The sequence below is a fragment of the Emys orbicularis genome, chromosome 3 (genome assembly GCF_028017835.1).
Source record: "Emys orbicularis isolate rEmyOrb1 chromosome 3, rEmyOrb1.hap1, whole genome shotgun sequence".
Classification (NCBI taxonomy): domain Eukaryota; kingdom Metazoa; phylum Chordata; order Testudines; family Emydidae; genus Emys; species Emys orbicularis.
The window spans coordinates 154,048,884-154,076,236 of record NC_088685.1 but is presented as its reverse complement, the minus strand read 5'-3'; the positions used below and the strand labels follow the sequence as shown (position 1 = coordinate 154,076,236).

At 42.0% G+C, this 27,353-nt stretch overlaps 1 protein-coding gene across 1 annotated transcript in view; it reads right to left on the bottom strand.

Moving 5' to 3' along the window:
- The window catches only part of GLP1R (glucagon like peptide 1 receptor), an 84,093-nt gene that overhangs the window by 6,150 nt on the left and 50,590 nt on the right, over positions 1-27,353 (bottom strand). Inside the window, exons 6-11 of the mRNA XM_065401474.1 lie at positions 22,083-22,189; positions 18,550-18,703; positions 16,771-16,930; positions 7,988-8,048; positions 2,798-2,867; positions 1,935-2,023 (exon numbers count right to left, since the gene is read on the bottom strand). Coding sequence (XP_065257546.1) covers positions 1,935-2,023; positions 2,798-2,867; positions 7,988-8,048; positions 16,771-16,930; positions 18,550-18,703; positions 22,083-22,189 — 641 coding nt within the window. The remainder of the gene's footprint in view (positions 1-1,934; positions 2,024-2,797; positions 2,868-7,987; positions 8,049-16,770; positions 16,931-18,549; positions 18,704-22,082; positions 22,190-27,353) is intronic.

Below are 27,353 nucleotides of genomic sequence, written 5' to 3'. Positions count from 1 at the left end.
TAGGAAGTCTTGCAAAAGTGGGAGAAACACCCTTGCAGGGAATAAAGGGCCAGTCTCCCAAGATTCCCAAATTCTCTGGGGTAGGCAAGAAGTTTCCCAACAACCTCAGCCCCTCCACACTGGAAAAGGGATTTGCTGCCATCAAGATCTCCATGACCAAGAGGGGTGGCAGGGAGGAGAAAAGAGAAAGTACTGAGAGAGACAAGGAGAACCTATCCTGCTTGACAACAGCACAGATAGGCCCAATTGCTTTCCAAATACTCTTGAATCTAATCCAGTGCATTTCTAGGGCACCTAGCCTTGGTGTATTTAACTACCAAACAACAGCTATAAAGAACACAGCAAAAATGCAAGACCTTTCAGACTGCATCAATGCCTTTCACTCCCTCCCCACCTCCTGAGGAAACGTCAGAAAGGAGAAGTTACCACTAACTTCTTGGAGAGGAGTGAAGAGGAATCCCTGGCCTCCAGTCTTGTTCTCATCATAGGAGCCAGCCTGATCTTTCTAGGCTCTTGGAGTGAAGATGGAACTTTTCAGGGCTCCCACCTAACAACTGTCAATGTCCCTTCAAGCTGCAGGGATAGGCTACAGGACTTCAGTATTCCTGGGTGAAGAGGAGGGGATCTTTTGCCAGGCAATTCTTCTCCTGTTACAGTGAAACTCTGCTTATAGTGAAGCTTTTTGGGGTGTGTTGCCACAAAAACAAACATCACTCAGAGAGGGCTCCACTGTATCAAAGTTCAGGATCCATAAACCTCCCTATCATGAGGGTCACAGAGGTTGTGATAGCGAGAGATAATGTGGACCCACATCCATCTTATCTCTCTTAACCCTCCAAAATGAGTCCCTTCTCCCATGCTGAGCATCAAATACCCATTAGACAGCCATGATTTCATGTGCAAAGACAGGCTGGCAGCACAGAAGGAGATTAGCGATTGCTATGGTGAACTGTTATAACAGAGAGAACAAAACGTGATTAGAAAGGGCAAGGTCTTTAATGTTCCCTTGGTGCTAGACTTAGCCACCCATCATATCAATGTTTAGAGAGTCCTCTCTAAGTGGAGGTGAGGGTCTTACCATTAAGGTGTCTGTGACATACCGGGGCAAATCCAGACTAGTGGGGGGCTGGGTCCTTGTTTTGGGCCCTTGAATAGAGCGTCATGATGCTGCATCAAGACATCATACTGTTCCACCAAAACATGACGACAGTGGGTCACAGGGTATTGTGATGACCCAAGCTGTCATGCACCAATGCAGTATCATGATATGCACATCATTAGGTGGGACAAGTTTGTGTGCCTCCCAAGATTAATCTGGGGGAAGGATCTTAAAGCCCCAAAGACACAGAAACCAAGGGATGAAGAATATGCCCATGAATGTTGGTCGTGTGAACAGCTGTCCAGGTGAGCCACAAACAGTCCACATGCAAAGAAGTCTGCAAGGTAAAAATTAAACTCATGCAGTAAGCCTCACATACTGTACCAGACAAAAAGTCACACAAATGCTCAGAAAATTGAGGACACATAGGTCATGATAAGAGGGCACAGTAACTAGTGGAGAGGGGAAGTAAGAGCAGTGATGGAAACAAGGACAACAGTGTTTTTCTCTCTGTTTCTTAAAAATAATTGCCTAATGGATTTTTTCCCCCAGTGCTCATGGTAGGTTCTGGATTGACAGCTGCAGAAGACAAAGTCCTCCGTTTAATATATAGAGCAGGTACAACAAAGGCATTGATAGGGCAGTTTTACCATAAGCTCTGTACCCACCAGTGGGCTTCATCTGTGGTCAGTTGTTCTGGACTATCATAGTTATGTGCAATGCTTTCTACATACCACCCAGTGCCTGAAATCTTTAATCTCCTATGGCACTCCACTCCTGCTTGTGTCTCCCTTTTCAAAAAGCACAGCAAGTGCTAGCTCACCAAATAACTTACCTGCATTTTGTGTCAGTTTTGCACATCAGATTTGCTTGCAGCTTGGAAATGATGATGCATATAACTCTGATAAAGATCAGGAAATTCACCTGGAGAAAAGAAAGTAGTAGCTGACATTGTCATCAGGAAGTATATGTGCAAGACAAGACATGGATGAACATACATTGTGTCAAGGTGTCTATAGACAGGGCCCTGTATATTTCACGATTCTGCAGCTGCAGAATTTGCTATGGAATTCAGCTCTTGCCACAGAACCATGCTCCAGAATCTGTTTCTAGCTTTTACAATTGGATAGTTCACCTTTAATATGTAAACTGAGAATAAATCAAAGAAGTGATGCCTGCCTGAGTCTGCAGACAGCTGGAATCAGGAGTTCTAAGTGGTATAAACTCTCCTATTCATCCCATTACGTGCCCTGTGGTCTCCACAATTCTGTGACTGAGGAATCTGGCATTTTTCTAAAATACCATGGAATTTGTCATTTTGCTGTAGCCAGGTGTCTGGCACTGTGTTTTCGGTCAGAAACAGAATTGGTTTCACATGATCATGTTTCTGAACTGAAGTGAGGACCAAGAACTCCACAGTTTTCCTATAGGACAGTGGCCAGTGGGCATCACCAGTACATCTTTCATATGGACTCTCACATTTTGTCTCTACCATTAACCCATCCAACCATACAATCTCTCAGCTTTGGCTCCCAACCCCCCATTGTAGTTTCCTCCCCATTATTACATGTGAAGAGCAGAGCTGCTGTATAGTAGCTTTGTTAGCAAAAGTGTATCCTCCAGCATTGAATGCTCTGGTCTCTCTATCTGTCTCATTACATGTATGCTGAATCCCTATATCTGCTCCTGGTCACTCACCCCAATGGCGATTAGAATGGGCAGTCTGATGATCAGCCAGTAATTCATGTTTTGGTTTCTGGTCCAGCAACTGGAGAGGCAGCAGGGAGGTTAAACACAACACAAAAAGCTAAGTATATGCATGAAGTCTCTTCTCTCTCATCACATGTCTCAGCAATGCAGATGATGAGAACTAGATACCAGAAAGGCACATCATGCTGACATGGAAATAGATGCAGCTACTTGTGGTTCTTAGAAACATCTGAATGCCTCACGCTAAATTACAGCACCCAACTGGATGCTGTTAGCCTGTCTCTCTTGCACTCTGGTGACTAATCCTCCTACATAATTTTCTATCATTGTGAAGATTTACAGCATTGAATCCACGGTCCAAATAGGTCATCTGGCTGAGCAGGAATTGGTTAAAAATCAAATATTTTGCTGCATGGTAGCTACCCTCATCTTTCCATTCAACACTTTTTTTTTTAATTAAATCTTAAAAGTGCCAAAGTCAAGTCTTCTTGTTACTTGGCTGTTTATGAATATCCTATACAACAGCGTATCTCAAACGGGGGTCCGCGGCCCCACTGATCAACTCCTCTCCCTCCCTCAACTCCTTCTCCTCCTTCTTCCTCTATCTCCCGGAGGCTACTGAAGCCAAACGGTGATTTTAGGCGCTAGAAGTCCGATGGTGCAGTAGGGCTAAGGCAGGCTTCCTGCCTGCCCTGGCTCCATGTGGCTCCCAGAAGCGGCTGGCATATCTCTGCAGCCCCGGTGGGGAGGGTGTACGGAGGGGGGGCAGGGACTCTCTCCGCACTGCCTGCACCCTGAGCGCCAACTCCACAGCTCCCATTGGCCGGGAACTGCAGCCAGTGGGAGCTGCGGGGGTGGTGCCTGCAGGCAGGGGCAGTGCGCGGACACTCCCTGACCCCCCCACCCCCCGCCTAGGAGCCGCTGTCAGATAGATGTGCCGGTCGCTTTTGGGAGCTGCCCAAGGTAAGCGCCGCCCAGCCGGAGCCCACACCCCAACCCCCTGTCCTAGCCCAGAGCCTGCACCCAAACTCCCTCCTAGAGCCTGCTCCCCAAACCCCCTCCCGCACCCAAACTCCCTCCCAGAGCCCGCACCCCCTCCCGCACCCAAACTTCCTCCCAGAGCCCGCACCCCCTCCCGCACCCAAACTCCCTCCCAGAGCCCGCACCTCCTCCCGCACCCAAATTCCCTCCCAGAGCCCGCACCCCCTCCTGCACCCAAACTCCCTCCCAGAGCCTGCACCCCCTCCTGCACCCCAAGTCCCTGCCCAGCCTTGTGAAAGTGAGTGAGGGTGGGGGAGAGTAAGCGACGGAGGGAGGGGGAATGGAGTGAGCGGGGGGCGTGAAGAGGTGGGGTGGGTGTGGGGCCTTACAGGAAGGGATGGAGTGGGGGTGGGGTCTGGGGCTGAGCGGGGGGGGGGAATTAAAAATTAAATAAAAAAAGTGGGCCTTCGGGTTTCTAAAAAGTTTGAGAACCGCTGCTATAGAAGGGAACTGCGTTGCGTTGGCCAGATTTCCAGCCTCTCTCTCACTTTCCCCCCATCTCAGTGTTAAGATTAAGCATCTACATCTCTACCCAGATATAACGCTGTCCTTGGGACCCAAAAAATCTTACCGCGTTATAGGTGAAACCGCGTTATATCGAACTTGCTTTGATCTGCCAGAGCATGCAGCCCTGCCCCCCCGGAGCACTGCTTTAACACGTTATATCCGAATTCGTGTTCTATCGGGTCGCGTTATAGCGGGGTAGAGGTGTATATTTAAAAAGCACCTATTCACTCACTCCGACCTGGGCTATTTAATGGAGATCAGGACAAAGGGCACATCCAGTTCTTTCAATATATATGTAGGTTTCAGTCCCAAAGACATTTTAAAGAGAAAGTTATGAACAAGTACCATGCAGGATTCCTAATATTTGCATAAACTGGAGTTAATAACTTTATTAATCTCCTATCGAACCAATCAACATTATTAAAAGGCACCAGTTCTTATCAAACCCAACAGATTAAAACACGGTGTTTCTACACCACACTGTTTTTCAGATATGACAAGCCCTAGAGAGAGTAAAAAAATTTCCCAACAGATTCATTACATTTGATTTCTTTTCAAGTCTCATCTGCCAAAAACTACAGTAATCTATTCACCCTGCATTAGCCACTTCACTTATCCCTGGCATAAGAACATGCCAATTACATCTTGGGTGGTATTAGTGGGGGTAAGAAAAGGAGACTTGTAATGGGAAAGCTAGCTTCAACTTTAACCCTGGAGATCCTAGCAAACCATAAGCTATGCAGTTGCACCTAGACGTTACAGTGATGGAGACCTTAAAATACCACATAGAAAAGTGAAGCAGCTAAGCTTGTAGCATCACAAATGTCCGTATCTGGCAGGTGTAACAGGTCTCTGCTGTTTTTCAACTATATTTCATTTTGGTGCGCACAACAAATATAGTCTACCACCAGACCCTGTTCTACAGTACTTTAGCCACTGATGAATAGCAAGTGTATATTTTGAGAATAGTGCAGCTTAACTGGAACTAGGTTAACGGGAGAACCACTTCATTGGCATGTGTGAGTGGGAACCAACTTCATGTAGCCTTTAAAATTAATTTTACGTGGATACTTCTGAGACATGCTGGATAACAGGCATGGCTGGAAGCAGAGTTTTAATTTCTGAGTAGCTGCAGTAGATACAGAGACAATTTTTAAGGTTCCTAGTAATGACAAAGACTGAGATATGGTTCTTTACATTAACGCTGCTACATTTATACGTGCATTAATTGGTTTCCACAGCACAGATCAGCTTTAACTATTTTTAAATTTATACAGATTCATGCAATAAAAACACCATTACAGTGCAATTAGTGTACCAGCACAATTAAAGTGTCCAGAAAATAAAACTGACATCTGTACGTGATTTCTTGTCTATTTGTACTTTCTGGAGTTGTTACAGTAATAGAAACATTAACATCTATTGTGACTTGGATCTATTCACTGGGAACTGAGTATGCTCACCGCCTCTCAGACCACGTTTAGCAACTCACAGCATTCGGTCCCTAGTGGGGAAGTGATCCAATTAACCGAATACCGCTGTAAAAACTCTGCTTTTGCGTCCCAAGTTTGTATTCCTAAAAAAAAATCTTCAATGCACTTTTGTCTTGGTTTGGTGCAACTGAACAGTCTGATTTTTAAAAAAGCTGCAACCCAGTCCCTGCATTTTGCATCCGCAATTAACTGATGGTGCAGACGTGGGTGTGTGGGATGAATGTAAGTACCAGATTTGTGGGTGCATTCCTATAATTAAGAAACATAACCTGTCTTCACTTCCACCCACATATAATTGGACCCACAAAAACGGAGATAGATTTTAAAAAACAGGGGAGTTGAAAATGTCTTCTTTTAATAGATCAATTCTTTTTAACGAATGGCAGTTTTTAGGGGAACTTCACAGTTGTAGCCACAATTGTGGCAATCCTGGTCAGGCGGGAAGGAGACAGTTTGCAAGTAGATCTCCTGTCCGTGCAGGCTACAATCCTTTATTCTGAGTGGTTACATTCTCAGGATTGCCTAGAACATTGAGCCATTGTAGCCCTGACCTTATTTATTTCTAGTTATGCCTCATAACTGGGGAGATAGTTGAGTCACAAATGAAATTTACAGCCTTCTGCACATCGACAGTGGCAGCACTATGGCAAATGGCATGAAAGATATCCCTAGATGCACTAACAAATGCCACGCTGAGGCCCGAGGCATAGAAATCTTGCCCTTCAGAGAGGAAGCTGCACAAGGTGATTTATTACAGTATTTTACAAATATTTATACAAGATTTAGAAAACCTAATAAGATGCAAAATTGTCCCTTTTTCTGCTGAAGGCAGCAAGCAACAGTTTTCTTTAATAGAAATCATAAGTCAGCTCTGAGCATTGCATAATGCAGAAGGCTGAGGGAGAGCACTTTGAATACATTTTCCACACCAACAGAAAGATAGGCCTGAGGAGCGCTGGCTGTTCAGTATAGCTTTAAAGAACTTGATCATCTGGACAAAACTTGCAACAGATCATTGGAGCCAAGGTCTTATTACAGAATACAGTTGAGACAGATCTGGACAGAACAGTCAGAAAACCCTAGGATTATTTTAGCCTGGAAAGGAGAAGAGTTAGAGGTGACTTGAGCAAACCATTTTGTATTATGAAAGACACAAATAAAAACGGATTCCTGATATCCCATCCCTTGAATACTCAGTCAAGGGAAGAGTTGATACAATGTTGGGCCCAACTACAGTGAATTTTCACACCATATTGGTACCTGTCTAGCAAAGGACTATGTTTAAACAAGGTTTTCTAGGAAGGTGCAGCGGGGAGGGTACACTGAGTGGCAACAGGGCCCAAAGGGTGGTAAGCAGAATAAAAAATAAATAGCGTAGAACTGTTGATCAGCGCAAAAGACGTTGGCCATGCATCACATTATTTCCATGCTCCCAGCCAGTCCCTATTAGAGGAAAGCTGCTACTAGCCTGTAGCTAGAAATAAACTTTGGTAAAATTAAATGATGCCACTGATTTTTCAAATCAGCAGCTACAGTGAAAGTTAACAGAAAACAAGTATTTCAAGTTCTACAGCATTTCCTTATGCAATGTAGTCAACCTGTGCAATTCTCTGCAATGCAAGGGCAGCCAGATAGACAACATGGCTGTATTTTATAAAGGACTGAATAACAGAAGCTAAGACAAGAATGGATAATCAGATCTCTGCTGCAAGGCATAAGCTGATCACTACAGGGGTCAGGAAGGAATAACACAAACAGAGAACATTGTGGGAGGTTTTTGCCTTCCTCTGAAGCATCCTGGAGAGGCTATTGCCAGAGGCAGACTATCAAAGATAGTCTGATCAAGTATGACGACCTCTACAATGGATATTGCAGCTGCTGAAAAACAGATACAAATGTACCTCTCTTTGACCTGCAGAGGAACAGATAAACAGACATATGGGGAATTCTGACCAGGAACGAGCTTGTGTGCCTTTCAGAAATGTTATGCAAGAGCTTCATACACAACACAAGCAACTACATGGGATTTCAGCACATCAGCCATTGCCAACGCAATCAAACCAAACCAAAAATGACCCCCCCAAATGACACACGCCCCACAAATGAAATATCAGCTAGATATTAGAACTGAACCAACCCCTCATCTTCATAGAGGTACTTGACAATTCCCCAGGGGATAACAAACAGCATTGGTACACCTGAGAAGAGAGGAGACAAGATAGATACTGACAATCAGAAACAAGGAAAAGCAGGAAGGACTAAAACCTCATATGACTAAGAGCAACATAATTAGCCAGTGACAGGGTTGCAGCTCCCATCCAGTGTACCTACTCATCACTGTTCCAGGTCAGCAATGCTGCTAAGTTATCATCCTGCAGCTATTTAGTGGCTTATATAAAATGAGTTAGGGGGATCAGTCTAGTTCCGAGTGGACAGGTGTTCGTGTGACAAAAACCACCTCCAAAACTGGCACTAATTTGGACCTCTTGTTGGCAGCTTTCATTGAATGGGCCACGGAGACCGAATTCGGGAGCTCCCGCTAGGTCAGAGTGAATACCGAGTGCTAGGTGTTTTCTTGGGGAAGCTTGCAGTGCTATTATTAAGACTCAAGGGCCATCAATCCAACACCTTTCACTTGCATTACATTTACCCACATCTAAATATACACTTAAAAAGTGCACCTGTCAACTGATAGTGCTGGAAATGTCCAGAAACAATGCAAAGGGGGGAATGTTTCATTAGACAAAGAGGGATGAAACACGGTCCCAAGAACGAACAAGGTGTCACATTTCCATAATTTCACTGTGAATCTGTCCCTCCCTGCACACCCTTTCAGGTTCTTTACCCACATTAGTGCCAAGTAAGGTGGTGTATAATCCATGGAGTGTATTTAAAGGTGTGTGTGGGGGGGAGAGTAATAAAAGTGTTATGATCCGCAGTGGTCTGGAAATCTCAAAACAGTATCTGCAATGTGAACTATGCTGTAATAACTTTCAGTTGTGTTGTACTGTATTCTTTCCCAGCCACCCAGGAGAGTGGGCTGTTACAAAGAGACAAACCCTCCCTTGTCAGTAAGGACAGCATGAGAAGTAACAGGCAGCAGCAGTAGCAAGGAAACTTTCTGAAGCGTTTTATAACTAGAGTAATCAGAAGGACAATGGAGTGAGCCAGCCAGGGGGAGGTTGCCAAATCACCATCACTGGAGGTATTCAATCCTGAGATTGTGCAGGCATCTATCAGGATGGGCTACTGAGAACAGTCTATGTGGCCCCACAGTTTGGGCTCTAGAGCACCTCCCAGACTGCAGGAGGGGGAATTACAGAGTGCACTAAAGTGCTGCCCTGTAACTTCCCCTTATGGACGCTGAGGGCACAAACTCAAGGTACCTGGTTTGCATTAATGTAAGTTAGGTACCTGTTAGTTTGCACCCACAGCATTCACATAGGGGAGCTACAGTGACGCACGCTAGGGTGCGATGCAATTAACACCCCCACTGTCTGAACTGCAGGGCCAGGTAGACAAGCCCCCAGTTGTGCTATGACGCCTAGGAAGTGGCTTAGGCGACCCACTGCAGATCACTTTCAATCCCAAATGAGTCTTTGATTCATGGAAGCTATTAAATTAGACTTTGAATTTTTCCCTTCTTGACTTTGCAGGGAATTAAGGCTGGATTAAAAGTCACCCTAATATGAAATTTACAAGATGAAACATAAACACTCTGAGAGAACAAGATATATTTCAGTAAAGGAACAGATGTTTAGAGTGATAAGTGCTATGATTTGTGGAGATCTCCATAGCTTGGATACATCAGAAATCTCTCCATATTTAATTGCATTACTTGATTTTGATTTTTTGATTCGGTGAGATTCAAATTATTAGTGATACATTTTAAAAGGGCCAAACTAGACAAAGCCTGTCATTACTGAACCACTTCAGAATTCTGATTAGAAAGTACTCAATTAATTAAAGGTAACATGGTGATTGGCATCTCCTCCTCCTCCTTCCAGTTGCTATCCAGTGTCGCTACATCAGTCATGTCCCATGTCACTGCACTTTAATCCAAGGCCCTGAGACTTGACAGTATTGTGGAAATTTATGAGTTTTAATTGATATTGTCTGTACTGCTTGGATATACATGCAGCACTGACCAAACTTCAAAAGTTCTGTTCCAGGAGGTGATAGGCTCAGTATATAATCTGGGACAGACTCTCGGAGTAGCGGGGCTATGAGGGATAGAGTCTCTTATTGTTCCAACGTCCTGGTCAGGGATCTAGTCAGGGTATGTCCCCATGACACTACTTAATCCACATAAATCCGGTTTACAATGGACTGTATAATCTGAAGCAATGCCTCTCTTGTGATTTATAGCACAGAAAAACAGTAATGTCTCCAGCATCTCCTAAATGAATTCATTTTCAAAGATCACAAAGGCTTTGTCTGGACAAGAGTTTGTGATCCTGGTCTTGATTGCTAATTAACTTGAGTTAATTTACATGATTGTGAATGTTAGTCTAGACACGCCCCAAGCATGTGTGGTTTGCTCGAAGACTCAGTCTAGGGTAACTTTTATGTAATGTACCAAGAGTGCATGTCCATAGGAGGGAAATCCTAACTTCACATGATTTAGAAACCTCTACCCAATGGAGAGGTTTTCCTTGTCAAACAAACCCATGATGTATTTTGGTATATGTATAGTGGTTTGGCTAGACTAAGAAAAGATGTCAAAGTGAGTTCAGGGCTTGGTAATGTATTAGCAAAGGGAACACATCTTTTTCTCCCTCTCCTTTTCCCCAATATGTCCGTTGGGATCAGGGATCTAGAAGTTGCAGATCTTTAATTCTATCCACACATTTCTAAGATTACATGCATCACAGTACACCATGGAAGCAAGTCAACATTTACCAACCATCTATTCTCAATTCAGAGGGAAAACTATGGTATCTCTAATGTTATGACTTTTTAAGTGGCAGCCACAGGATAAGATGACTGCAAATTATATTTAAAAGGAGATAACAAGATCAATGGTATCTTTTATTAGATTCCTGGTTACACTTTACATCTGCATTGCTACAGACCCAAAAGTTTTTCTTCAAAAATAGACCTAATAATTTGAACCATATTTGACACAGTTAATTTTTCTTTCTGAACCGTTTCCATCAATTTGGTGCTCATGAAACTGAGGGGTTTATAACACTGGGTTGAGTATTATTGTTGTTTATTTATATTACAATATAGCCTAGGAACCCCAGTAATGAAGCAGGTGCCATTGTGCTAAGCGCTGTAAGCTAGGAAAGCTTCTTACACACAGTTCCACCAATGCACTTTCAGCCTGACATTCCCACCCACCCCAGCTATTCTATTCCTGGGCTCCGCACGCAGTTCTGCCTCTTCCCTGGCCACAGCAGGCTTTTCAGTGTAGCCATGCCCTTAATCTAAAATAAAGGCCCTTCTGATATAAAGTTTCCACTTACTCTGTGTAGAGAAAAAATAAACAGTGGCTGAGAGTTTCAAAGTCAACCAGGGGATTTAGACACACAAAACTTCAGTGTGTCTAAATCCCCTAATCTGTTTGGAAAGTCTGAAGCAACAAGAGCAATGGTCCAAAATGCAGCAGCTTGCAACAGCGGTATGTACTGCAGGGCTTGCGGCCACTATTGTAGAATGCTGCAGTATTTTTAATAAGGCTCTTGATATCCCTGGTTCTAACAAAGTCATTTACTTGAAGAAGCAAGTTAAAAAGGAAATGCCTAATGGAACAAACACATCTAATTGCTACACTGAGTCTATATAAGACTTTGAAAGAAAGTGTTCTTCCTGGATCTCTTCCAAACCGATCTTCCGTGCAATCTGGCTTTAGACACTAATAGCCTCGTCTGGCTTCCTGTATTCGATAGCTTCATTCCTGCAGCTCTTTCTTCCTTGGAGTAGGTTTGGGTTGTCAGCTTTTCTGAATGGCAGCTTCCCTGCTGTGAGCACAGCTGGGTGTAATATTGCTGCAGGAGCTCAGAGAATCTGTTTGGCTTTTTATTAATATATTCCTGTTAGTCTTTAGTGCTGCTAATTGCCTCGTTGTGTCATTCTCCCTGCACATTGCAATTGTGGGATGTTGCTCAGGCATCATCATTTTCCTCCTCTTCTGAATGTAAAAAGTTCCCTGTTCCAGTAGCTGCTGGTGGGCGTATGGATGGGTTGAAGTGTAATCTGCTGTTCTCATAGACTATTTTATACGGTGCTGATGTAGTTAGTCGGGGTGAGTTGGGTTCAGTGTCTGCTCTCTCCGATTCGGACTAAAAGAACGTCTTGCTGCCTTGAATGCTGTAACTAGGAATAAACTATGTATTTTAAGAAACAAAAAACAAACAAAAAATACCAATGTGTCATCATCACCATGACCACTTTACATTTGGTGTTCCTTTCCCCCTGCATCCCATGTCTGTTTTGTCTCTGGTGGAGCAAGAGCGCTTTGGGGCTCTTATGTCTGTGGAGCATTCAGCTCATTGTGGGCGGTATCAGAAATAAATAGCAACAACATTCTCTTTTCCACTGCAAATGAGCCTGCTGCTTCTGAGTCAATATTTTGCTTAGCTATAGCTGTGCTGCCTTCTAGACTGAAGGGAGTAACTCATCTACCTGCCCCGCCATTTGCCCAATATGGCCCATCAGAGAGTTCTTTTGTTGTTGCTACTGCTTCTGTTCTGGATACAGTATAATTTTTCTAGCAGATTTGCACATGGTAGCGACAAGGGGAAGATGTGGGCTTTGGTTTACATAGCATGCACAACACATTACATGCGTGCATGTGTGAAATCACAGAACGTTTTGTACAAGTCAGACCGTAAGCCCGTTGGGGTCAGGACTGTCTTTTTGTTCTGTGTTTGTACAGCACCTAGCACAATGGGGTTCTGGTCCATGACTGGAGCTCCTTGGTGCTAAGGTAATACAAACAATAATAATTCATGGAAACAAGCAAAAATATAACACTGCCCTCTCCACATATTCCACTTTCCCCACTATTTTCTACAAGGATGTAGCCATAAAAAAAAATGGAGATTCCTGACAAAAAATCCAGGGATTCTTGTGGAATCCTGTGAATATAAAAGTGATGTTCACATAAATGACTCCCGATTTGTGAAACGGGGTGAAAATTTGCCTTGCATTATTTTACTTACATCATTCAGGAAAGGTTTTACATTTTTTCCAGTTTTGCTATATGGGTATTTGTTTTATAAAAATAAACTGAACAGAATTTTTAAAAATCAATTACTTATTTCTACAGCCAAAGAAAAATAAACTCAAATCTGCATTGACGTGAATGGAGCATATCCTAATAAATAATAATAGTAAAAATAATAATCCAGCTACAGAATAGTCAATTATTAATCTTTAGCTAACATGTACTTGGAAAATTCTTTTAAAATATTTTGTAATTTAGCATTTTACTCCCTGTTATTTGTTAAACTTGCCAAGAGGCACAACAGAGAAACACCCCACTGAGATTGCTTTTTTTGCCCCATTTGGAAAGCAGTTTCACCCCCCACGTTTTGAACAGAAACTAAACAAACATGGTAGTTTTGATTTAACAACCACCTCTTTATATTATCACCCAGAAATTGCATGGGTTTCAAATCATCATCACTGACTCATGTAAGTAAATCTCCGGGAACAATGTGTGTTTGTTAGCTGCTGCTGCCCAGCTTATGACAAATTTTAACAAAGCTCAGCATTTAGGCCTAAAATCTGGGCCAGATCCACTACAACAATTTACACTCGCTGAGGATCAGCGCCTACAGTGCCAGTCAAATTTATCTAGGGTGTAAATTCCTTTATCTTCATATACATGAGGATGAATTTGGCCTAGCCTATTTAGCTCTTATTTGTTCTGTGACTTCATGCACAGCACTTGCCAAGCACAAGAACTACGGCAGAGCAAATACTGCAAAAAAAGGTATTTGCAAACATTCAGGGGAACAAAACCAGCGAGCTGGATTCAGTGATTGCTCATAAACACTCCAATGGTTCTGTTCATGTGGATGTCTGGGAGAAGCTCAAACCTATATACATGAGATCACACACAGAAAAATTAGTGTTATCCAACCAGGAAGCAGAAACAATCCCGTGAGGCTTCTGTGACCAATCACATGGCTCAGTTATAATTATAACTAAAAAAAAGGGAGAGGTAGTTAATAAACAGATATTCACAACAAACCGAAATTTGAGGTAAAAACATTCATTTAACAATGGCGAGTGGTGAACAAATTAGTGGAGGTCAAATCAATTATTTAACCAGCTCTGGTAAAAACCAGCAGGTGCTTGTTTTTTGGTTCAGCTTTATCAGGTGTGATTCATCAGATGCAATGTGTACTGTACTGCTAGATAATGGCAACCTTTGAGATCTTTGTCCTCAAGGCCTTTGCAGGTCTATGACCCATGTCCATAACTTCCCATTGTTAGATGGATGACATGAGGCACTAGCAACTGAACACACGTCACTTCTATTTTTTTTTTAATCCACTAGTTCCTTTCTGTTGCTAGGATGATTTTTTAATAACTGATAAACTATGTCAAGCTACAGGACTCTTTCACCTAGAACAGGAACATCTTGTCTCGTTGGAGCAAGCATGAACATTACATTGAGAAAAATCAGTCTACTCAGAAGACCTTCTGAGCGTTCATGGCATAAAGAGACCTGAACCAGGGTTACATATTCATGAAGAAAGAATAATGAGCAAGGCAGAGAGACAGGAAGAAAAGCTATTTTTGCTTCATTTTGCCAGTAGTTACATTCACAATCGTTAAGTCTGATATAGGAACGAGTTATGAACACTTCTGAGGGCACTTCCCAGGATAGGAGTAGTAGAGACTGCTATATTTGAGAATGAAGGTGCATTGGCAGTGTTTTGTGCAAGTACCCAGGGTTGGAATAGTAAGGGACTCTGCAGGTTAGGAGTCAACAATGCTGGCAGGAGGCGTGGATGATGCCTAGACATTGAATGCCAAACTCTGGCATTGCCAGTAATTTTCACAAACTCAAAAATTAAATAAATTGACAGTAGTTGAAAGATGAGGGAGAACAAACAGGACTGTCATTTTTCTTCATCATTTTCATCTTTTGTTCTTGCCAGAGGCTGAACTGCAAGCAGACATTTTTCAGACAAAATACACCCCCCCACAACTATTTCTTATAGAGGATTTTTGGCATTTTTGCAGAATATAATTTTGTTTTTATTTCTGTTCTGTTTTGCTCCCTGGTGAGTTGGATGCCTTATAAATTTTATGAGGGGCAGGGCTGCTCATAGGATTTGAGCTATGTATGATTTTAATAATGATTACACAGCATGTAGGTGCTGTTGGTATGCACACTATATAAGATGGTAAAGAAAAGGATACAGCAGCACTTTTTTGGCTAGCACATTCCAGCACAGACTTGTTATTCCTCATATTTATTTATTCCCATCAACACACCAGAACTCTTTCACCTTTCATATATCACTATGTATTCAATACAGGTAAGTTAGTAATTTGCAATGGATCATTTATATGAATCTCACCAGTCAACACATTTGCTAGCATATTCACAGAAGGCAAATACAGAAAACGGGAAAGAACGCAGTCTTCCAACAGCAGTTGTGGGAGCAAACAACCTAATTAGTTTTAAGATGGAGCTTGATAAATTTATGAACAGGAGTACATGATGGGGCTGCTTGTGATAGCAAAGGACCGGACTACACTCAGGGACGCAGGAGATCCCTTCCGGTCCTTTGTTCCTATGTAACACAATTAAAACTGTTGATAAATTGGAGAGGGTTCATAGAAGAGCCACAAGAATGGTTAAAGAATTAGAAAACATGCCTTACCAGTGCCAGACACAAGGAACTCAATCTATTTAGTTTGACAAAGAGAAGCATAGTTGGAGAGTGAAAGATTCAGAGCTTTAGCATTTCTACTACAGACAGCTTGGGCTCAAGGGACTGAAACTTATCCAACTCATCACAACCCCTAATCTCTCTCATGCACATGCACAATAGTCACTGAACATTCCATCACTCTCCAGAAGATAACCACTTGTTCTGCCCATATGGTAGAGCTGACCTATCATTACCTTCATTTAGCAGCCCCAATAATATTCCACATAGATGTCCTTCCTTAGAGGTTTTTAAGGTCAGGCTTGACAAAGTCCTGGCTGGGATGATTTAGTTGGGAATTGGTCCTGCTTTGAGCAGGGGGTTGGACTAGATGACTTCCTGAGGTCCCTTCCAACCCTGATATTCTATGATTCTATGATTGCATGAGCTATAACCCTGCATTGTACGTACAAGGAAATCCACTCACTTGCACCCTGGAGTGGCTAGCATTTCCTCCTGGAGGTGCTGCTGACTTCAGATGACAAACAACTGTTATGTAAAGTGAGATGCTTGACATGAGGGCTATTCTTGATTGCCCTGTTCCATCTTATTACAGTTATATAGCATAAAGGTCTTTCATGTCAAGCAACTAACATACAGTGGTAAAGCATTGTGCGCCCGTCATCCAGTTTATAGAAGTTTGTAGGTGTTAGTAAATTTTGCAGGGTCTCGGTGAGTTCATGGAGTTATATAGATGTCCCATGGAGCCTAATGTATGAATTTACGAGATTTATGCATAGTCATTGTTTTCAGCTAAAGGCTCTCATATAAGAAACTAAAATAGTGTAATATCTATAAGGGATTTTAAAAGCATTAGGTCAGATATTAGGAACAGAAAAGGAATGGGAAGCAGGATTTGAATTCAACAGGTACAGAAGAGAATATGCGTAGACAGACAGCTTTTCCTATTTCACCTGTCCCAAAACGTGAGATAGGGTAGTCACCACAGTGACTGTGTTGGCAAATGCACTCAGCAACCAGTAGATAATATGAGAAAGAAAACAAGAGACTGACTTACCCCAGCCAATGCAGAGATAAAGCCGGAAAATTCTCTGTTCAGAAAAGACCGACAGTACCAGCAGTGTGTACAGGTACATGCCTTCCACCAACAGCCAGTAGTAGTTTGCAGCCACACAATACTGCATCATCACAAAAACCAGGCGGCAGCTGAGTGACTCCTGAGAGAGCAGAAAATACAGGTCAGTGAATGTAGCAGGGGTGGTGAAAAAAGGAGACAACCCCCCCCCCCAGAAGTTCTAGTAACATGAACAGAAGAACAGGATTAACTATACACCCCTCTTCCTAGTCAAAAAATATCTTGACTAAATGGATCACACCTAACCACTGGGATAACAAAGGGTCAGCTACTGTACTTCAAAAACACAGCAGGTGAATTCCAAATACAAGAACATTTACCCTTGTTTCTTTACACATCTACTGCTCTGTATACTCCCCTGTGTATACAGTGTAAGTGGTAGTTTGCCAGTACAGTATAGGAGAAGGGAAGAGAAGAGTGGCTACAAGATCGTCTCCAGTTACTGAAATCAGTCACTGAAAAATTTCAGGTCCACAGATACTATATTCTACAGATAAGAATTCCACTATTCCAGAACACACAGTTGATGCCACAATGCTGCCAATTCTTCAAAGGCAAGTGATGTGTGATACCAGAGTAGTATTGCCCTGATGCATCATATCTGACTGCAAAACCCTCTTGGCCATTTCTCTGAATTTTACAACCGATCAGGAATCTAAACAAATACAATTAACAAATTCACTTGCCCATCAAATCATGAAACAAATCTGAACTACGCAGCACTATTTACACACTATGCAGAAGTACTCAGCCCTCCCTGCTTGAAGGAAGGGACTGACTGACAATCCAGGAGGTCATTGCCAATCCTCACATTTATGATTTTATATCAGCTTGTCGGTGCACCCCGAAGTCTGCATGTTACAAATCACAAGAAACTGATTATCGTGTGGGATGCACCCATCTGGTCCCGACAGGTGATCCCCGTTCAGTGGAAGGTGAAAAATGCCTAAGGTTCCTATCACAGTGCTCAAAGAGAGATTAAAAACCTTCCTGATTTTTCCATTTTCCAGTGCCTTTAACCTCCTGCATATGACCTAGAATCACAGCAGCTACGTATCTACTCCCATTTAATTTCCAAATCACTGTCTCCCACAACTTGGTTACATTTTACATACCAGCTCTCAAGGGGGAGAGAAAGCAGTTCTCTGGTTTCAGCACCATCACAGAATATTTACATACTTTCTATATTCAGACTAAAGATTAAGTGACATGTTACTTTAGCTCCTCCCAGATTTAGACTAGCATTCAAATCAAATCATCCTAGTTAGCAGGACTATACAGTACCCCAAGAATGACCAGCTCACTGGGTCACCTGACTGGCTGGACAATGTCACCTGTTGCAATGGAACATCTGTCAGAATATTCTGTTGTCATCACTGGAAATGGTGAGTGTGGAGTGAGGGGGGGAGGTATGGAGCATTTACCAATACAGGGGGGAGGGGGGAGAAACCTGCTCTTGATGTTTTCTCTGCCCCATGGGGACAAACCTCCAATAGGACAAGAAACACAACGGGGTAACAATTATTCATAGGTAACAAGACTGGGATTGCATGACTAGAACTGTATAAAATGTGCCAAGGGACTCAAAGGAAAACCCTGTGGAAGTGAAGAAAATATTTTGGACAAACCTCAGTAGAAAGCGAAAGTTTCATGCAGGTGATGGACCACTGACCTCAGAAGCAACATAACTCCTGCCCCTACCTGGTAGGAGAGGAGTCCTTCCCACTGGTGCTCAGGCGTAGCTGTTTTGTACATCCACTTCACCACAGAATCCTTAATGAAGACAGATACAGCACGTAGGATAAAAGAAGTGAAGAGATTCAGGTGAATGTAATTCCTAGTGCAGTGCAAATGCCTGTAACAAGAAAGCAAAGCCTGAGTCAGTGACTGTGTGTAGGCTGCAATGATACCATGAGTATCAATGAGAGAGGAATTGATAGATTCTGTTCAAAATCAGTGGATACCCATGCAGATGAGTCACTGGAAACTCATTACTTGCAAATGGCTGCGGGGATCTGAAACTCTCTGTAAGAAATATTCACCTTTAGGCAGAAGCCTGACCTGGAAAATTTCCGCCCAAAAGGTTAATATTTCAGAACAATTGGAGTGTGTGAAAAATAGGGAGTTATAATGAAACACAATTTACAACCTTAATTACAGTGATCACAGCTGAGGGATCTAAAGGACTGGACTTTTTACATAATGCTGTGTCTAAACTATTTAAGTGATCCTTCAGCAAAGAAAACAAGAGTGCAACAGGAATACTTTGGAAGGGTTCATGTGCTGGTGTGCAGCAAAGCAGCAGACTATGTTAAAGTATCTGTCCCCGTGAAGGGAAATTATCATACATATTAATTATCACTTAGACAATAAGAGAAGACTACATTCATCAACAGCATCCTGAGAGGATCACAAACGCCTTCCATGAGTCTAAAAGAAACACGATTTTCACCTTTGTGGTGGTGATAAAAAACAATGACGGAAGATCATCTTCTTCATGAATTTCAATAGCCAGCTGCACAGACAACAAAATTGCTACCTGTCAAACGTGTTTTGGGCGGGCAAAGGAAACGGGAGTTGTGTGATTGAAACTCGGCAATGAAGTGCTGTCAATATTTTACCAAAGTTCTCCCACTAATATTTCCTCCCTCAGCCTTGTGACAAACTCTATGTAAGCAGAAACACACATGCTGTAGAGGGGAGAGATGGGGGAACTCTATTAATTTGTTTTTCCATTTAAACAAAGACACATTCTCACAACTAGGATCAAGAAAGTAGGCAGTGCCACTTGGAAAATTCATATTAAGCTACGCTCTGCTGGAAGTGATTATTTTTTATTTCTGAAAAATATACTGAGCATATTATAGAGGAACAGTGGTTATGCCTATATTTTAAAGTCCTAATTTTTCAGCTCTGCAACGTTGATTTGGAAAATAGATTTGGCCTGAAATTTTCTAGATTTCATCAGAAGGCAAAGAAGAATATTTCTGCAAAGTCTGAAGAAGATTCATGAAGCCACTTTTAAGTTACAGGTCATTTCACAATGTAACCATGTTTAACTTTGGTCACCCTCTAGCTCAAAACTAGCTTGTTGCTACCCCTTCAAACTTTCCATATTCTTAAATCTGCTTGAAAATTCATACACCAACTATACATGTTATATATATACAGAGAGAGAGAGAGAGAGAGAGAGAGAGAGACGTGAATGAAGAAAATAATTTGTAAGTAAATACAGTTACTGATTATCTGCATTGTGGGTAGTTTAGGTGTCCAATACTGCTCCCATTGATTTCAATGGGAGGTATGGGGACTATCCTGTTTCCATTGCTAAGCATAGAAGGTTTCTACCATTGACTTCAGTGGGAGCAGGACTGGACACTACTTGTTTGTGAGCATGTTGCCCCCTGTTGGCTAGTTGCACCTTAGAATTAATATAAAGGATATTCTATAGCGAACAGAGATCTTTCTTTAGTTCAAGGTGGAAAATCTGTGGTTTGGAACCGGGGTTCTGCTCCCAGCTCTGTAAGCACGCAAGGTTGCTGTGGATAGTTAGAAGCTGAGGCTGCAGTCAGAGTCCAACAACATGCGGATGTTAATTCCAAGGAAAAAGAAAAATCATGCTTCCAAATGTTTAGGGTTAAGTCCTTCTGACAACTAGAATTTGTCCTGATAATTATGAATAAGTTGAACAAACATTTTTTGAAATTTAAACACTTTAAAATGGCTCCTTTTTAATGTTTTTGTGAAGCCTCTAACATTCAATTTTTCATTTTCTTATGTTACAGTGCTCAAGTTTTATAAATGATGCAAAAGGCAAGTACATTTGTCACTTAGCACATTAACTGAAGTTATTTGTTCTTGGATTGACAGCAGAACACAGTGCTCAGCTGGAGAGATTGGAACTGTGGTTGGGAGTTTTGAACATCCTCCTTCAGAAAGATTTTGAAAACACCTGCCATGTTGGCTCAATCTGCACCATTTCAACAGCAAAATAAATTGCTCCTCAGGAGTATTTTTATGAATTCTGGGGAGAAGTCATCTTTGGTGGGGGTGATTTAGTGGTAGCCAGAGAGCAGTGACTCTGAATCCCTAAACTGTACTAATGCCTAAACGTGTGAATTATCATAATCCTCCCATGGCATTGACGGAGGCAGAACTTGTCTTTCTGGGTTTCCCACAAATTTCAACTCAGTGGTAGTCATTTTAAGCTCTCTTTGGAACGCAAAGAGCAGTCACTTGTCCCATGTTTCTCAGCTGAAAAAAGATAAAATACAATAGACCAGGATCAAATATCTGCATTTCCTGCATTTTCTAGATGTCACTCTGAATGCCCCCATATTTGCATCTGCTTGCTCAGTAACCCCAAAATTCAGACAAACCAGGCTAGAATCAATGAAATTGCAGCAGGCATGCATGGTGCATTTATGGAAAGATGTATGGTCTAGGTCAGGCTGCCAGCATTTTTTTGATCAAACCTAAGCAATCTAACATATGTTCCAGGGTCCTTTCAATGGCTTCTCAGTCACCAGACTCTGTTAATTTCTATGCTCTTCCACAGAATTTGATGGAGTCATACCTAGAAGAAACTAATACATAGAGCTGACTGGAGGATGGCAATTCTGTTTCATGGCACTGTTAGCAGTTTTGGGGGGGGGGGAATTGTTCCACAGTGGAACAAAAATCTTTCAAATATTTTGGCAAAAATGGAATTGCATTGAAGTGTCTGTTTTCCGATCAAAACCTTGAGGTGTTCATGTGGAGAGGCTGGTCTGGCAGGTTCGAGTCCCTGATTCTGATCTCATTTTGATCTGGGATGAAAAACTCTGCTCTGAATCAGGCAGAGCAGGGACTTGAACATGGGTTTCCCACCTCCGATGCCAATCCCCTCACCACCCTAGCGTATGATAGAGTCAGTCTGTCCTCTCATCCCTTCCAATGAAAATTTTGTCAAAACCAATACACCTCCGCAAAGCATTTCAGCTTCAGCAAAAGCATATTTTGATAAATTTTCATTTTGTCAAAAATATTTCAACCAGGACTCCTAGTAGTTTAGAAGCTAAATATGTTTGGGAGAGAGAAGGTGCAAGAGGGGAGCAGGGAAGGGTGAGAGGATGAAAGGAGTAGAATGGGGAGATGGGAGAAGGGAGAAGCTGAATGTTTCAAAGTCTGATGCTGTTTAGACTGGTAGAACAGTGTGGCTGCTTCCACTCTGCCTTGAACTGCATCAGGATTACCTGAATCCAAGGAGGATGGCAGTTGCTATTACCAGGGCAGATAATGAAAGAGCATATCCAATGGTGTAGATGACTGACACGTATAGGAGTTGTTCCTCTGGTGCGTCCTGACAGCATAAAAGGAAAGAAAAGACAGCACTCATTGGACCTGTTTCTCTTCTCCCATCTCCCCATTACCTTCCCACCAACCCTACTTTGATGACACCTACTATTTTTCCATCCCTTTATTAGGTACTCAGAGGCACACATTACAAATCAGAATCTTCCACCTTTCCCATTCCCCAAACAAACAAAAATCCCACCCCAACTTCCCATTCAAATACACGAGCTTTGCAGCAAGCCCAGAAAGTCAATAAAACGAGGCTATTACAGAACAAGGCTGAAGGGAGTGGGGAAGGGAGTGAATTCCAAATCCAAAGGACAATGTCCTTCCTATCTATATTGCCATACAGACAGACACATCAACACATCAATTCTGCAATAGCAGATATAAATTCTGAAGCCAGCATTTTCAAGCGGGGATGCCTAAAGCCATGTTCCTTAATGCCATATTTAGTGGCTTCTTTCATACCCAAGTTTGAAAATTTTGGTCCATGTCTTGGGGAGAAAAGATTTTTTGTAGAACATGCAATAGCTAGAGACAGGCCTGAATCATGATGTTTGGGTTGTGGGGCAGGATTTAGATCCTGTATTCTGATTCTGGATCATCTCTAATCACAAACCTATTTCCAAGACTCATCTATTTTATTTCTCCACTTTGGGTTGATGAACTACAATTACTGAGCATTGTGCACTGTGCTGTACAAAGGAAGACACTCTCCCTGCTTCAGAAATTGATAAAACCATTCAGAGGCACACGGCACAGCATGTGAGGGTTCAGACTGAGTGCAGAGGCCATCACTGACAGGTTTTGTGGAATAAGAGTGTTTTAAAAGGAAGGATTTGAAGACTGCTTAGTCCAGGAGGAGAGACTTTGTCAGGGTCACAGCCTGGCACAACTTCTGAGACTCAACAGTTTGAAACATCAACGCAGCCCAAACTGATGTTTAAAGTTTAAAGGACATGATGCCTCCTCTCTCATCTTGGAGGATGTTACATTAAAACAAACCTTAGGGTGATGGCAAAACACTATCAGCTTGTGATATTTGTGCAGAGCCTCCCTCCGACATTCCTAGTGGGTTTGTGTTTGGGGGATGCCCACAACATGACAATGATTTTTACCCAAACTAAGCCCTCAGTGGTTGGATACATGTTGTGATAACTGGGCCTAAAAATTTACCTTAATTGTGAGCTCAACTGTAAAAAGTACATAAAAGTTCATAAGATGTCACAATAACCTATAACAACACGTACTGATGGGAAAAGGTATGAAAGGGAGACAGAAAGACTGAATTAGTCCAAACAAAAAGGCATACCAATATAACTCAAGGATTGTGTTAAGATCATCCCTTGTAAACAAGAAAAGCGTGGAACCAAAAATCAGTGAACCAAAACTCATGTTTTGAAAACTAGGCCTAATTCGTGAACAAAATCATGAGGGGATAGGCTATTCCACCCACCATTCCCTTGGTGGGTCCTTAAGAGACTTTGGGGAGAAAAATGGGTTACTGGAGTGAGGTTCACCATCACCCCCACCACCACCACCACCACCTTGTGGGACCCCATGCCTTCATCATCCTGATCCTGAGAGATATCTTGACCAAACTGGGTTCAAGAGAAGGACTCAGATGACACTGCCACCCTTACCAACTCCAGCTGAGTCCCAAACACCATCTGATATGAAACAGGATCGGACTTTAACATAGACCATAAGAAAGGCCATATTGGGTCAGACCAAAGGTCCATCTAGCCCAGTATTGACCAATGCCAGGTGCTTCAGCGGGAATGAACAGAACGGGTAATCATGAAGTGATCCATCCCTTGTCGCCCATTCCCAGCTTCTGGCAAAAGTGAGGCTGGGGACATCATCCCTGCCCATCCTGGCTAAAAGCCATAGATGGACCTATCCTCCATGAATTTATCTAGTTCTTTTTTGAACCCTATTATAGTCTTGTCCTTCACAACATTCTCTGGCAAGAAGTTCCAAGGGTTGTGCGTTGTGTGAAGAAATATTTCCTTTTGTTTGTTTTAAACCTGCTGCCTATTAATTTCATTTGGTGACCCCTAGTTCTTGTGTTATGAGAAGGAGTAAATAATTCCTTATTTACTTTCTCCACACCAGTCATGATTTTATAGCTCTCTATCATATCCCCCCCTTAGTCATCTCCTTTCCAAGCTGAAAAGTCCCAGTCTTTTTAATCTTTCCTCATATGGAAGCCGTTCCATACCCCTAATCATTTTTGTTGCCCTTTTCTGAACCTTTTCCAGTTCCATTATATCTTTTTTTGAGATGGGGTGACCACATCTGCACGCAATATTCAAGATGTGGGCGTACCATGGATTTATGCAGAGGCACTATGATATTTTCTGTTTTATTATCTATCCCTTTCTTAATGATTCCCAACAGCAGCAGCAGCTCCAGCCCATCTCAACTAACTTCTTCTCTTTTCCCCAGGACAGTTATTACCATCTCTGATACTCTCTAAGAGTCTGTCAAACAAGAGGGTTTTTCCTTCTAAACACTCTCCAGCTACAGAGAAAGGGAACAAGGGATGTTGTTAAAATAAAAGCCTTACTTAATACTTTACATTTCAAATGCCTTAATTGTTTTTCCTTCTTTTCTTTATCTTTAATAAGAGGTTAACATGATTTTTAATTATATGTTTGCCAGGGTAATAAGCAGATGGAGGTCTCTGTAAACCAAAACCAAACCTTCTTTAACACAGTTTAATGTTGGACAGTGACTGGGTTATATTGACACCTTTAGCCCATATATTCCATCTACTTTAATACAAATGCACAAACATATTTGAAAAGCAGGCAATTAGGAGCTCTGCATCTGCTAAAGTGAAAATAGAAATAAAAATCGCAAGCTATTTCCATATCAGGAGGTGACACAATGTATTTAGGGTTTAACATAATTGCCCCCCCCCCCAAGCACTGTATTTTATGGAAATGAGCTATGTACCAAATGGCCAAGTGCTGCCATAAGGTATTTGTCTACTTGGCAGCTCTCAATATATAGTTAAGGAAGAAGCTTTAAACTGCAAGTGGAATTAAAAATGATCAGGCATGCAGTCTGTGTTAGGCTAAAGCTGCCTCTCGATGCCACAGAGCTTTGAAGGAGTGGGAAAAGGGATGGGGCTGCAATTTAGGGGACTGCTTACATTTCCTAAACTTTCCTTCAGATGTGTTGAATTTCTCTTCTTCCCTTTCATAGCCCTTTCCAATTTACAATCTTCCTGCTCCCTATGAAGGGTTGTGGCATTGCAGAACAGGGAGTTCTGGGAGAATAGGAACCCCTGGTAGTTTTGGGGATCTCCTATGTCTGGACTGTTTGTCCGTATCTATACTAGAGCATGGAGCTCCTTGAGACAGGGACTGTGCACTCAACAAATAGGTCAGAGGCAAAGGGCTAGTCCTATAGCATGTTGAGAGCTCTTAACTTCTCCCAAGGTCTAATGCCAGGAAGTGAAATTGACCAGTCTAACTTTGCTGCCCAAGTTCAGTTAAAGTAGACAAAGAGCATACATCATAGAAATGTAGAACTGGAAGGGACCTCAATAGGTCATCTAGTCCAGTTCCCTGCATGGAGGCAGGAATAAGTATCATCAGACCATCCCTGACAGTTGTTTGTCTCATCTGTTCTTAAAAACCATGGAGATTCCACAACCTCCCTAGGCAATTTGTTAACTAACTTTACAGAAGAAGTTTTTCCTAATGTCTATCCTAAATCTCAATTTAAGCCCATTATTTCTTGTCCTGTCCTCAGTGGCTAAGGAGAAAAATGTATCACCTTCCTCTCTATAACAACCTTTTACATGCTTGAAGACTGTTATGTCCCCCCTCAGTCTTCTCTTCTCCAGACTAAACAAACCCAGTTTTTTCAATCTTTCCTTGTAGGTCATGTTTTCTAGATCTTTAATCATTTTTGTTGCTCTCTTCTGGACTTTCTCCAATTTGTCCACATCTATCCTGAAGTGTGGCATCCAGAACTGGACACAATACTCCACAGGAGGCCTTATCAGTGCTGAGTAGAGGTGGAAGAATTACCGGGACTTCTCATGTCTTGCTTACAACACTCCTGCTAATACATCCCAGAATTATGTGGTTTTATTTTGCGACAGTATTACATTGTTGACTCATATTTAGTTTGTGATCCACTATAATTCCCAACTCCTTTTGTGCAGTACACCTTTCTAGGCAGTCATTTCCTATTTTGTATTTGTAAAATTGATTATTCCTGCCTAAGTGTAATACTTTGCATTATTGTCCTTATTGAATTTCACCTTTTCTTCAGTTTGCCAAGGTCATTTTGAATTCTAATCCTGTGCTCCAAAGTGCTTGCAACCCCTTCCAGCTTGGTACCATCTGAAAGTTTTATAAGTGTACTCTCTATCTATGCTGTTATCTAAATCATTTATGAAGATGTTGAATAGAAGGAGACCCAGGACAGATTCCTGCAGGACCCCACTCAATATGCTCTTCTACCTCAATTGTGGCTCATTGATAACTACTCTCTGGGTACAGTTTTCCAGCTAGTTGTTCATCAACCTTATAGTGGTTCATCTAAGCTATGATTCTCTAGTTTGTTTACAAGAAGGTAATGTCAGACAGTATCAAAGCCTTACTAAAGTTGAGATATATCACATCTACTGCTTCCCTCCTATCCACAAGGCTTGTTCCCCGGTCAGAGAAGGATATTAGGTTGATTTGACATGATTTGTTTTTGAGAAATCCATGTTGAGTGCTATTTATTACTTTATTTTCGTCTAGGTGCTTACAGATTGATTATTTGCTCCATTACCATTCTGGGTACCAAAGTTAAACTGACCAGTTTATAATTCCCTGGGTTGTCCTTATTCCTTTTTCATAGATAAGGACTATATTTGCCCTTTTCTAGTCCTCTGGGATCTCTCTCATCCTTCACAAGTTCTCAGAGATAATGGCTAATGGCTCAGAGATCTCTTCAGCCAGTTCCTTAAGTATTCTAGGATGTACTTCATCAGGCCCTGCCGGCTTGACGACATCTACCTTATCTAAGTAATTCTTCACTTGTTCATTTCCTATTTTAGCCTCAGATCCTACCTCATTTACACTGATGTTGCTATATTTGTCATCTGATCATTGGTAACTTTTTTAGTGAAAACTGAAACAAAAAAGGCATTTAAC